A 14301-nucleotide genomic window follows, 5' to 3' on the forward strand; every position below is an offset into this window, starting at 1 on the left:
TTACTTATAATTTGTTAAAGTAACACATATCAAAGGAGTAGGTACTTAAGTTGATAAAGCCTAACACTGCTCATATTTCCTGATTTCAGTAAATTTGATGTGAATCATAATTTTGAAAATAAAAGACAGACCTCAATAATAGCAAAAAAATGCTAGTTACAAAATACACCGATAGACAGCGGAAGTTATCTCAAGTATTCAAAAAATATACAAATATTAAATCAAAACAAAATACAGAAAAAATAATAATAATTAATCGAAAAATAAAATATATTAATGACTCGAATATGTTAAAGGTAGTCGAGATGGAAACCACAATTTTCAGTCGATATTCGGACCACAAAGAAAAAGTAAAGATTCAAACCCAAAAATTAGCACAACTAAGAGGGTAGAAAAGTTGTTTTTAAAAATCTACGCGGATAACTCATTAATGGACACAAAACCAAGGATAATTTTCTAGTCAAGTAGACAACTAAAAGTGAATATTAGATAATTAGCTGCATGAATACAAATAAAATAAATAAAAATAATACGATAGCCAATATTCGAACCTGAAAAAGCACCGCCCATACGAGCCAGTAGGTTCGGAAAAGTGAAAATCTGTGCGGAGTGTTCGGTTGGTCCGCCCTGAGAGAGAGCTTCATGTCAAATCCGCTAGGGGAGAGCCACTCGAACAAGAAGATCATGAATGTCGCAGCCTGGATGGCAACCACTCCCACCTACAAAATAATAATAAAACATTAATATGTACGGATTTATTGATGAATACCACACAAAAGGGTTTAAATTACTCCTACAACACAGCTGTAATAGAAAAACAAATAATTAAACGTATTTTGAGGCGCCTCAACGTAGTTTTCTCACACCTATTTTTCCTTTAAAATCTTTATTTAACACTTATAAAAGAATAATTTAGCTTCATAAAACATAATATATGGTATAAGCTACTATTACTCATATTTACTGATTAGTAGTATCATATTTCAGTAAGTTTGATACGAACCATACATTTGAAAATAAAAGACAGTTTATTTTCAGTAACAAAAAATGCTACATACAAAATACACCGATAGATGGCAAAAGTTATCTCAAATACTTATTATTGAGTTTTTTTAATATGCTAAATATATGATAACCTCCAGTTAAAAATTATTATTTTACTCTGAATAACCTTGCATTCTACATTTTTTACAAAAATGTATACCTAAAAACAATTTTTTTTTTCTACAAAATCGAAACCATTATGCTAGTAAATTTTGTTTAAATTAAATTCATGGTTATGAATGTTTTGAAATATTTTTATGAACACAATTTTTTAAAGATATTGCTAAATAAATCGTTTATAAAATGAAACATCTATGAAAACGTTATACTTAGTTTCAATCCTTTTCAATTCTAATTATCTGCGAAAATATTAGTTTTTAGTTCAACCAAATAAAATATTATTATTTTTTACCCTTATCCTCACCCGAATGGAGCATAGGCTACTGCAGAGGGTAGATGTGGTGTTATTTTGATTGTATGAAACCAAGATAATGAAGAAAATGTATCAAATATACAAATGACGAAAGTAGCCCAGGTGGAGGACATAACCATAATACGGCCGTTAATAAAGGGAAAAAATGACAGGTTCTAAATCACCTGGAAACGAGAAATAATGTGAAAAACATTTAGTTTAAAAAAACAATTAAATCAATAACATTTTTTTTAGTATACCTACCTATATTAAAATCAAATATGAAATTATCTATTTTAGTTATGAAACCGAATATTTTTATGTGAGAATTGAAATGTTCATGAAGAACGGGAAAAATAAAAAGGTAAATGTGTTACGAGTTTTCAGACAAGCCTTTGTTCGGTATCAATCGAACTGTACAAGCATCCTGAGAATTCGAATGGATTCTTTCACCATCAAGCTCCTCCTTTTCAGGGACTTTCCCGTGTGTCTGTATAAATATGGATATGTCTATCTAACCTGTATAACCTCGTTTATCGGGCTGTATGTGTGTCTACCTGACTATGGGTTTATCAGCATGTGTGTGTGTATCTATCTGTGTATGACTAATGTCTATCTACATCTCGATCGTGCCTACATAATCTAGATGGGTCTGCGAAGCGAGAATGTTGTCGAGTTTGCAATGAGGGTTGTGTTGCATTATTGATTTATTTTATCATATGATCAATAAGGTTTTCCAGACTAGAATATATATATATATATATATATATATATATATATATATATATATATATATATATATATATATATATATATATATATATATATATATATATATATATATATATATATATATATATCTATATATGTATTTATATATATATATATATATATATATATATATATATATATATATATATATATATATATATATATATATATATATATATATATATATATATATATATATATATATATATAAACAAATATATATAAGTATATAACATCAAGTTGTAAGGCGTTTTGCAGTATGTAAAATATTCCGGTTTAGATCTTGGATACATCCAAATAAAGGATTTTTCTCAAGTAAACCAAAGATGGAGTAGTGTGGTTGTCAATTGTGGGTAGAATGGTGAATGTTGCACGTGTGTTGAGTGATCAGTTAATCAGCCTTTGACAGTTTATAAGCCCTGTAAATACACAGACTTCCATATTCTTTTACATCTATGTTAACATGTCAAAAATATAATAGTATATTTTTAATTTATGTAAGTTTTACTTGGTAAATACGAATATTTCCTCAAATTTATAATGGCACTTGTTTCGATACATTCTGCATCATTTTTAAACACCGTATGACTTTAAGAAATAGTGGTATTTACCAAGTAAAAAATCAATTAAAAAGTGATTGATATTATCACAAAGTAACTGCCGAATCAATTAATGAAAATATTTTTATTTTTTTTTATTCATTTTAAGGAACACATGCAAAACAGTTTGAATTTTAGTATATCACATTATTTTTTGACATCTCATCAAAGATGAAGAAGAATATGGAAGTCTGGGCATTTACGGGGCTGACGACCGTATATCACCACTTTGAAATTAATGAATGTTTGTTTGTACCTACTTTAATAAATATAAGTTTATTGTGGGCTTATATACGCATAAAACATGGAAATAAGCTTAGTTCGGTCAAAATTCAGGTCACATTTTTGCGAAATGTCTACCAGTAAAGAAGCTGTACGTATCGAGAATCTGAATAAATTCTTAAAATAAAAAGGCCATTTCGGTGTTTTCTCGGCCGGACAATCCGTTACGTTGGACATGTCCAAATATATATGGAAAACCGTGGGTTGGAAGTGTTCTTATTAGAACAAAGGGTCGCTTCCTGGGACATCGGCACGTCTGCGCGGGCAGCGGATTCGCAATACGTAAGTGAATATTAGGCAAATATTTTCATAGGCGGATGAAATCGGCGCCGGATTTCAGACGAGTCTTACAAAATAATGGAGGAGAATTTTTCATTTTCGAGAGCTCGGGTTCCTTAAGTATGGTGTAGATTGTAGATTTTGGTGTTATTACCAACTTCCTCCGCAACATTTACTTTGAGCGAAAAAATGATATGATTTTTTTAGTAGGTGCCTATCGCATTTTATGGTATGTTCAAGGACTAACGCAGGTTTTATTTATTTACTAGTATAATAGTGAAATTCGTTTGAGAAAATGAAGGAAAGAGCAAAAGTAAGATATTATTACGAAACGCCAATGACTAAATATATTTTTTTTTTAGTTAGGCAGAAAGTGTTCAACGAAACCGGTCAACGAAAAATTTGTTTTATTTTGGTGTCGTTAATATCATATTATTTTGAGAAATAAAAATACTTTATTTTTTTGGGGTACTCACATTTTTAGTTAATGACCAATCTGTTAAAGAAAACGTGTATTTTAAATGTCCTCAACTGACAATTTTAATGTTTTGACCTTAAACATCCTTCAAAATTAATGTTATTAGTTGGTTAGCTATCATTATCATTAATTTTATATTGGCGTTCACAAATCTATATTTCTCTACGTAGTAGTCATTTTTACAAACTTCAACATAGATGAAGAAGAATATGGATGTCTAGCTATTTACAGGACTTACGACCCGTCATAGGCTGGTTTAAATGATCACTTTACATACGTGTAATATTCACCATTCTACCCATGATTCAATCATGTCAATGCTGCATGTGTGTAAAGTGATCACTTAACCAGCCTATGAAAGTTGTCATAATAATAATAATATAAAACATCTCCTAATGGGTAAAATGGTGAATGTTATATGTGTATAAAGTGATCCTTTAAACCAGCCTATGACGGGTTATAAGTCCTGCAAATTCTCAGACTTCCATATTCCTCCTTAACCTATATGTTAAACTATCAAAAATGTAATCTTAACGACAGCTAATTAAACATTAGCCACGCTAGTTGATTAAATCGACAAAAATAGTTATCTTTATCTAGGTAGGTAATTCAATACCTTATAAATTAGCCACTGACACCGTCTGGCATCGGGTAGGAAGCGATTGAACTGTTAATAATTACCACAGGATATGGGTAGTTAGCGCAAGCCTTCCGAGAAGGGTGGAAAGATAGGGGTGGGTAAATGCCAACCGCCACCCTAACAGCCTTATTCTCTGGGAATGATTAAGTACCGCCTCCCATTGGCTCGGCTGTTCATGAGAACACGATTAGTTCGAATGTGCAAGTGAATTATTGGCAAAAGAGAGGAGTAATATTGCTAATTTGCATTAAGACGTCACAGTTAAGAGATTGTTGTTTTGTATAATATATTTGTCTAGCTTGGTACTCAATAAAATCACTACCGTTGGGATGACGTAACACTGCCCTCTATCGCAGTATTCCGCAAACTTTTCTATTCAAGGTACATCTAACAAATTAAGAAATTTCAGAGGTGTACATTTACCATATTATGGTAACATATTTAACATTTTATGTTTAATGCGAAATGTGAGCCTACTCTACTGAGCACAGGTAATCAAAATTTGGAGCAATTGTGTTATTTTCACAAAACTATACTTTTTTCCGCGGCCTACCAACTAATCAACACGGTACACCGTACACAATGCTCTATTGAATTACCTAATCATTAATGTAGGTTAACTAGTCAAATTATAAGTTAAAATATTTTTCTTGTCATCTCAACAAAGATGAAGAATATGGAAGTCTGGGCATTTACGGGTGGTTTATATGATCACTTTACAAACACACGTGTAATATTCACCAATTCTACCCATGATTGACAACCACACTACCCAAATTTTTGGAACTTCCATATATAATGAACCAATTCAGAAAAATTGTTCTTGAATCACTAGAACTTCACTAGAGATATCTATTCCCGAGATGAAAAGAAGCATTTTATTGAGCAGAAACTGTTATATCAGCCTATGACGTTCGTCAGCCCCGTAAATGCCCAGACTTCCATATTCTTCTTCATCTTTGATGAGATGTCAAAAAATAAAATGAAAATTAACTCCTAAAATTGGAGATAGTTCAGAATTGTAAACAAGTATTTATTGTTTAAATTCGAAACATTCACCTTGAACTCACTAAAATTTCACTAGACACATCTTTGATGAGATGAAAGAAGCTTTTTTTAGTGAGTTTCTGCTCAAATGTCATATAAATCAGATGTCACAAACTGAGAAAATAACTCCTAATTGGAGATAATCCAGATTTGGAAACAAGTTTTTTTTGTCACACTCTAACACAAACCTAACAGTTTCAATATAAAAGCGTTATTCCTCGTCCATCTGATATTAAAATAATGTGAGCAGACATAACTTAATAAAACCGATAAATTATCATTCATGTAAGCTTCCACTGATCAAACAACGATCGTTGTGTATCGATGTTCGTATTCAATAATAATCCATATATCCACCTAACAGTGGTGGTTCTTCCCTAGAAGCCCAAAAGCCCGGCTTGCCTAACAACTCCAAATAAAAATCTAGACCAAATGATTAAAAATACATAATTAACGCATGACTATTTTTAAATTATCGCGCGCTTACATGATTATTAAACACTATGCATGCCATTATATGGTGATAATAATAATAATAAAATTGGATAACTTATAAAGCGCCATTTTCGTAAAAAAATACCTCAAGGGCGCTTCACGGTGAATGAATTGGGGAAAATATTATGGTGGAAATGATTTAGAAAACAAATGTGTTTTTAGTCTTTTTCTAAAGATCATCTCACTCTCACTATTTCTAACCATTGGTGGAAGAGCATTCCACGCCGTCGGTCCTGCAACAGCAAAGGCACGCTCGCCAAATTTAGTGCGTTGCTTGCGAGCTGGTAAGATAACTTTGCCCATTGCAGATGTTGTAGCCGATCGAAGCGTGAGACGTCTATCAACCAATTCATCTGGAATACACAGCTCCTTAAGATACTCTGGAGCCATATTGTGTATTGATTTATACATGAGTAGGCAGAGTTTATACTCAACCCTTTCGGGAAAGCGTAACCAGTGGAGTTTGTGAAGTAGTGGGGTGATGTGACTGAATTTAGAAATTCCAAAAATTAGTCTCGCTGATGGTACTTATTGGTGATGGTACTTATTGGTTATGGTTAATATCTGAGGAAAATATTTTATTATAGTGAACATTTTCTTTATTTCAAGGTGATGGCTATAACTTACAAAAGTTACATGTTAGCATATTTTTACAATGATTACAATACATTGTTTATATTTATAATACTTTCTGGGTGCTTACTATACTGGGAATGATATGAGGTGAAGAAAGTATAGGTACATCATGTATTCACGAATGTGAAAAATAATGGGCTTGCCTTACTGGTAAACCCTAGGCACGCCACTGTCACCTTAACCCTTCAAAGTCAGAACAATAAAATAAAAGGGAATTGAGTCGAAAGGCAAAATATCGGAATCTCATTCACCTAATGGAACTCATATTTTCTGTTTGTTTTGCGTTCTATAAGGCAAATAAATTGGTATTTTGTATCGAAAGCAACTTATAGCTGACTTATGAAAGAGATAAAGAGGTATATTCCTGAAAGTGGATTAAGTCAGGTTATAAAATAAAATGTCCGCCTCCGTAGTGTAATGGTCAGCACGCTCGGCTACCGTTCTGGAGGTCCCGGGTTCGATTCCCAAGGGGGGTAAAATAAATATAAGTGATTTTTTCACTGTAATATGTATTCAATATTAATACCCTGGACTGGTACCTGAAGCGGAGGGCTGATCACCTTTCCTTCATGTGTAAACGATGATTAAAGAAAACACTTCGTTTTTTACCACTTGAGTTATATTATAGATTACATGTTTCAGAAGTTAAACTTCCATCATTCAGGTCTGTATAGTAACTAAAATATAAAATATAAAATTGTTCTATAAATAAGGAGAGGGGAAAGTAAGGGGAAGGGGTTAGTCAAAGAACGGAGTTTGAAAACAAAGGAAAAAGGAAAAAATGGAAAGCAATGGCGAAGAATTTTGAAACAAATTTATTGTTTAATAAATTATTATTAGAATTCAGGTTTTTTTGTATTTCAAAATTTTCGAGATAATTCATAATTTGGCCTTTATATGGAATAAGTTGTAATAATTTTAATAATTTTACTCCGTTCTTTGACTAACCCCTTCCCCTTACTTTCCCCTCTCCTTATTTAAAGAACAATTTTAAATTTTATATTTTAGTTACTACACAGACCTGAATGATGGAAGTTTAACTTCTGAAACATGTAGTTTATAATATAACTCAAGTGGTAAAAAACGACGTGTTTTCTTTAATCATTGTAACATGTCTTACCACAAAGTTAATGCTGAAACAATAAGTAAAATATGTGTAAACGATCAAGATAACACTGCGTTTATATGACGTAGTGCCCTATGCATCATTGGGGTGCGGATTAGGGTTTTATTTATTTATTTATTATAAAATAAAAATATTTTATTCTTCGTCAAGTTGTGTAGCTGTACGCGGTCACGCGTTGCTGTGGTTCAGACTAGTTAAATGGAAAATAATATAATAAAAACACACATTTCTGATATCGCTCACTCCTTTCAAGAACGTCATAAATCAAAAATCGTCAATTTTCAGCTGTGCATGTTTTCGGAATGCCCAGAAAATGTACTATATCCCAGCAAATGAGACATATTTTTAACTTAATATTTACCCGCTACAGGGCAGAACGTGTTGTTTTTGCATCTTGAAGAAAAGGTATTGTTTAATTATTTTTCAAATATACTTAATATTTTTCAAATGGAGAAAAAACATTCAGGTTTGAAAAAAGATCTGTTGCACAGTAAAAAGTTCAATAAGTGGCTTGATATTTATTTTTAAAACATAGTATAATATTTTTAAACTTTAAAAATGTTTTCCTGAATAATCAAGTTTTTTTTATTTATGACGTTCTTGAAAGGAATGATCGATATGTCTAATAACACAATACTTTTCAGTTATTGAAAATATTAAAAATCTGCGAATCAACAAGCAATCGAAAAAAATTAAATACAAATAAGAAATAAAAAATGTGAATTCACTGCGTCAAGTGGCTGCCGCCAGTATTAATACATATTTGTGCCGTTTTATCAATCTTTTTGTATACTACACTAATGTGTAAAGGCAAGTAGCCGTAACTCAAGTTGCGGCTGTTTGGCGTAACACGGCTCAAAGCATTCTTATAACTGGCCTCTATCATATACAATCACAGATTTTTCTCTATCTCTTTCCTTTACCGAGTTATTCATTATCCAAGGAGCCGCAAAATTGTATTTGATACATGGTTTGGCATTTCATGTTGACTTTAAACTCGATTATCTCAAAACTACTGTTTTTATTTGCCTTTGCATATAAGTACAGCTGTCTAGTTCACAAATGTCAAATATGATTTGACGTACGACGCCATTTGTAAAAATTATAACCTTTCCGATAAGGTGATTAATTTTGTGCCATCCTGTATGTACATAATTTTAATGTTTTTAGATTGTGAGTTGTGTGCTATGATGGTAAACGTGATCAAGGAGTTCACGTACGTATACGCAGTGGCTAGTGACGTCAGATATAAATATAGGCACGTTATATTTTGGGCACGTCTTGTTATGATGTCATACCTTTTCCAATGGGACTCCTCGACGCCTAAAATAAACAGTACGTAACAGAAAATGGGATACATCCTGTCTGCCTAGGCTGTTTTTTTATGATGGTGGACTTAAGATAGCTTTATGATTTATATTTTTTGGTACTTATACGCATCCAGTGTGGTGCAAAGGGCACTAAGTTAACTTGATCGTCATAACACTTTTCGCCTACGTGATAAGAAAGATTTAAATTGGAAACAGAATGTGCGAAAGAAGGTTAGCAATTGATTAAAATTTATGAGGTAATAGGGCATAAAGATATATCATATTAAGTAGTGTCTTATTTAGAAAATATGACAAGACGAAAAAGACCTGAATTTTATGACAAATCTTGATTGATATAAGATTTTAAATTCGTTGTATCTATTATATTGGTTTTAGGGATCAACTTATTGAATTATTATTTAATACTCACATTCACACACTATCATTTTTAACATAATATTAATACTGAATATGCTATACATCCTTGCACACAATGGGCAAGGGGTATTTTTTTAGGCCACTAATATAGGTATTTTTTAAATAATTAGTTTATTTAGTTAATGTGTTGAAGGCTTTGGGATCGATTCTCAGGGAGGTAAAAAAGGTTTTTTTTTTACTTTAATATTTATTAAATATTACCCTGGACTGGTATCTGAAGAGCAGGAGCGATCACCTTGCTTTCATGTATATAACAATCATGAGAACACTACATCAATATGATAAATTGCTGTATGCACCTTTTGATATGTTAAAGAATAAGACAATAGCATATCTGGGTTGAGTAGATAACTTGAAATTAGTATTGAATTTATAATTAAAAATGGACATTTCAAGTTATTTATGTTTAAAATAAATACAAATAAATGCATAAACGAAACACTGTATGGTGTTTGAAAATGATTTGGAATGCATCGAAACACGTGTCACAATACATTTTGAGAAATAGTGGTAATTACTAAATAAAATTTAAATAAAAAGGAACAGATATTACCACAAAGTGGCAGAAAAAAAAATTGTAAATAAATATATAAAAATATTTACATGACTTTTTGATCAGGTTGTCAATTTTTAATTCAGAATGTTGGAATTATAAAAAAAATCGAATAGAACTTAAAGTTATCAACATTATGTAGTTGAAAGGTTACCTTTCCTTTGAAATCGAAGCCTAGTTTCTTTCAGGGTAGCTCAAACAGAGAAATCACCATATTTTAATATTTCTAGCAATAAATAATATCTCTAAAGAAATCACGTTGTTTTGATATCGCTAAAACACTTCGGTCTTAGTTTTCATTGTTAGTTTTGCTTGTTGGGTAACTCCGCCTCAAATTATTTCCTCTCAAACTAAGACTTTATTCAGTTTTATACTACAGAAATATATCTGGCATTATTTACCGGAAACAATCACGCTACCTTTTTGAGTAGGCTTAAAATAACCACATAAATAATACAAGCATAATACTAAGTTTACTTGGATATCAGCCGTACTCAGAAATTAGGTAAATATTTGATCATATCCCCTGTATTTTCATTCAGTTTAAACTAAAAATAATATGGTAAATTTACCATGAGACGTGTTTATTATAAAATCAATATGAACACAGACCAGTTTCGTGGCGTTTAATAAAATTCTCAACAGCAATAAGTAGGCATAACTCTATATTTCTTAAATTGTTCACAAGCTTTCGCTCGTTTAAGAAACGTCAGTTCAACAGTTGCTTTGTTATTTATTTAAATAATTTGAATCTATTTAGGCATTGATTCCTGGCTAATATTAAATGTAATCCACAACATTTTGAGTGTTTCCAAATCCTTGTTGACAAATCTAGATTTCTCCACCTAGGAAAAAAATTATATTAACAGTTAAACAAAGATGAAGAAGATTACGGAATGCAATTTTGCGCAACATTCGATCTTTATTAAACTTATAGTATAAGTATATTGACCAGTTATTTATTCATAATATTTTGAATGTGTCCAAATCTGGTTTTTACTGCATTTAGTAGTTATTTTGTATTGATATTTCAACATATATGAAGTAGAAATGGTAGTCTGGGTATTTCAAGCACATACGACCTGTCACTGATTGGTTTAACTATTCACTTTACACACGTGTAACATTTACCATTCTACCCATGATTGACAACCATAATTCTCATTATTTTGGAATATACGAAAAATATGAGTAGTGTGGTTGGGTTTTAAAAAATATTGTTTTTCAATTTATTCGAAAGAATTAAACTAATTTTGTGGAACAGACCTTCATTTACATTTTTTAAGTAGTGAAGGGATTTGGTCTAACTATTTAACCATATTTTATTCCCATCCCCAGTTTTCATTTGGCAGACAAGCTCCTAAAATAAAGCCTTCGCGAATTACCCCTTAAAATTATGTATATGCACGATCCTGTCGCGGGAGCATTTTAAAATCCATATTTTTTTGTGAAAACCTTTCAAAATTTGAATATTTACCAATCAATTTTGGTTATAATTCCAAATATTAAACGCTCAATTTAAAATTTTAAACGGATACTTAAATTTTTGCAGAATTTCAATCAGCGTAAATACGAGGGTTAAATATTCATTTATGTACATTATATGAGCATAACTGATATGATGCCAATATTTTATTGCATTGTATCATATTATATTTTGGAAAAAACAGTACTTTAAGTTTTAAGTTTATTTTTTTAAACCACTTACGAATCACTAATTAAAGGATTAGAAGATAATTCATTATTTAATATTATTTATTGACTAAGAATAAAGTGAAGATTTTAAACTAACTAAACTAACTAACTAACCATCACGTCGCTTCATTGAACGCCACACCACTCTGTCTTTGCAATCATTCTTCGCCTCTTCTACATTCATGCATCTCCTCATACATGCCCGACAATTATTACGACTCCTGACCCGGCCGCTCTCAAGTATTTGACATACCTGATTGTGCCAAGTTTTCCTCGGTCTTCCTCTGCTTCTTTTTCCAACTACATTCCCCTCATAAATTTGTTTAACCGTTCTTTCTTCACTCATACGTTCCAAACCATCTCAACACACCTTTCTTAATTTTATCGATAATGCTTATATCAGCCTTACATTCTTTCCTAATTTCATTATTTGAACATCTATCAAACATCGTTTTGCCACACATTCGTGAGGGATCGCATTTCTACTGCATTCAGTCTGCTTTCATCCTTCTTTTGCCAACTCCATGGTTCGCTTCCATACATAAGGGTTGGAAAATTTTAGTGAAAAAATAAAACACAGATGATCACTATTGAGATTATTAATGTAAACATGACTATAGATTCAAGAACCATAGATGTTCTCATAAACAGTTAAACTTATACAAATGTTTTGATTTTTTTATTTAATATGAATATTTTGACATTTATGATGTTAATATACAACAAATGAGGATTTTAAATGAATAGTTTCACTTTTTTTACCATCCTTAGTGTGAATACAATAAACAATGGAATAAGAAAAAAGGATAACGAATTGGGCAAATAATACCGACAAACTTTTGGGAAAATAAAAGTTTGAACAATACATCAAATAATAGTCCACGACGGAATGGACTGTGGAAATCATTAACCGAGTGAGCAGAACTTAAACAGGATGGGAAAAAAGTTTTCTAGGACCAAACTAGATTATCAGCAGTAAATCAATAAATTCTCAATACCTTATAGTCTCCGGTCACATCTGTGCAAAAACTTTTATGATAAATGTATTTAAAAAAAAACTGACAGTATACAAAGGAGTCCTGGTTCCAACTCTAATGTATGGAAGCAAATCATGGAGTTGGCAAAAGAAGAATGAAATCAGACTGAATGTGGTTAAAATGCGATCCCTCAGACGAATGTGCGGCAAAACGATGTATGATAGATGTTCGAATGGTGATATAAGGAATGAATGCAAGGCTGATATAAGAATTATAAAATTAAGCCAGGCGTGTTTAGATGATTAGGGCATTTGAGTCGAAATGAAGTCAATGAGTGAAGAAAGAATAGTATATCAAATTTATATGCCGAATATTGTTGTAATAGAGGCAAAGGAAGGCCAAGCAAAACTTGGCATGATTTAGTATTTCAAATACAAAAATAGTCGAAATAATCGGCGGGTATGTATAAGGAGATGCAAGAATGTGGACAGACGAAAATTGTTTGCAAAGACAGAGTGATGTGGCGTTCTATTCTCTTTGCCTACCTCTACGGAGAACCGTTGTGATGGTTAGTTAGTTAGTTAGTTACTTGTATTGTTTTTATCACCACATTGTTTGCTAAGTTGTATGTAATGAGCAATATGCGCCTACCTCGTACATTTTATAATCTGAACGGATGGGCGTTATGAACAAGATTCACAAATAATTGAGATCTGATCACTCGTAATCTGTAAGAGAACGGTTTATTAAGATTCAGTAATTTACAAACGACCGGGGTCTAGTCTGTAAGTACTCGTTTGTGTGTGATTTTGAAATGAAAATGTAAATGTGGGCAGGGTTATAAATGTAATGCATATTTCACGTGTGTTTAACAGGTGTATATTGTAATATTTCCTTGTCGTGGAATATGATCAAATTCAGAGCAATATGAGCGACAAACAGTGTGTATATTACTCAAGGTACACGGTCATGTTTTGTTGGTGAGAGAATAATGAAGACATGGCTTCATAGTAACAATGGTAAACCCCTTGTTAGCGAGAAACCCGATATGTCATGCATTAGGATGTCTCGTCTACGTTGGCATTTTGGATATATCGATATTTGATTTCATACCATGAAGGAGAAATTTCACTAATATGATGTAAAAATACTTTTATGGTATTATTATCTAAGTCATACCATCATTAAAATCAAATGACTATATACACATTAAAAATATAAATTTAATTTAACTATAATAAGTGTAGGTACTTGCTTGGAAAATTCACTATTTAAGCAAATATGCTTGATTTTTTTTGACATCTCAACATAGATGAAGAAGTATATGAAAGTCTGGGCATTTAAGGGGCTTACGACCGTCATAGCCTGGTTTAAGTGATAACTTTACGCACGTGTAACATTCTCAATTCTACCTATGATTGACAACCATTTTACTCAAATTCTTGGAACTTCTAGATATAAGTATTGATCAGACTCGAAACATAGTGTTTGACTTCACTAGAACTTCACTAGAGACATT

General features: G+C 31.7%; 1 protein-coding gene across 1 annotated transcript in view; it reads right to left on the reverse strand.

The window, feature by feature from the left end:
* Positions 1-14301, reverse strand: part of Nmdar2 (glutamate ionotropic receptor NMDA type subunit 2) — a 344677-nt gene that overhangs the window by 17659 nt on the left and 312717 nt on the right. The window contains exon 11 of the mRNA XM_088266416.1: positions 552-719. Coding sequence (XP_088122542.1) covers positions 552-719 — 168 coding nt within the window. The remainder of the gene's footprint in view (positions 1-551; positions 720-14301) is intronic.

This window comes from Brachycentrus maculatus, unplaced genomic scaffold (genome assembly GCF_059751285.1).
Source record: "Brachycentrus maculatus isolate JH-2025_06_01 unplaced genomic scaffold, ASM5975128v1 h1tg000268l, whole genome shotgun sequence".
NCBI lineage: Eukaryota > Metazoa > Arthropoda > Insecta > Trichoptera > Brachycentridae > Brachycentrus > Brachycentrus maculatus.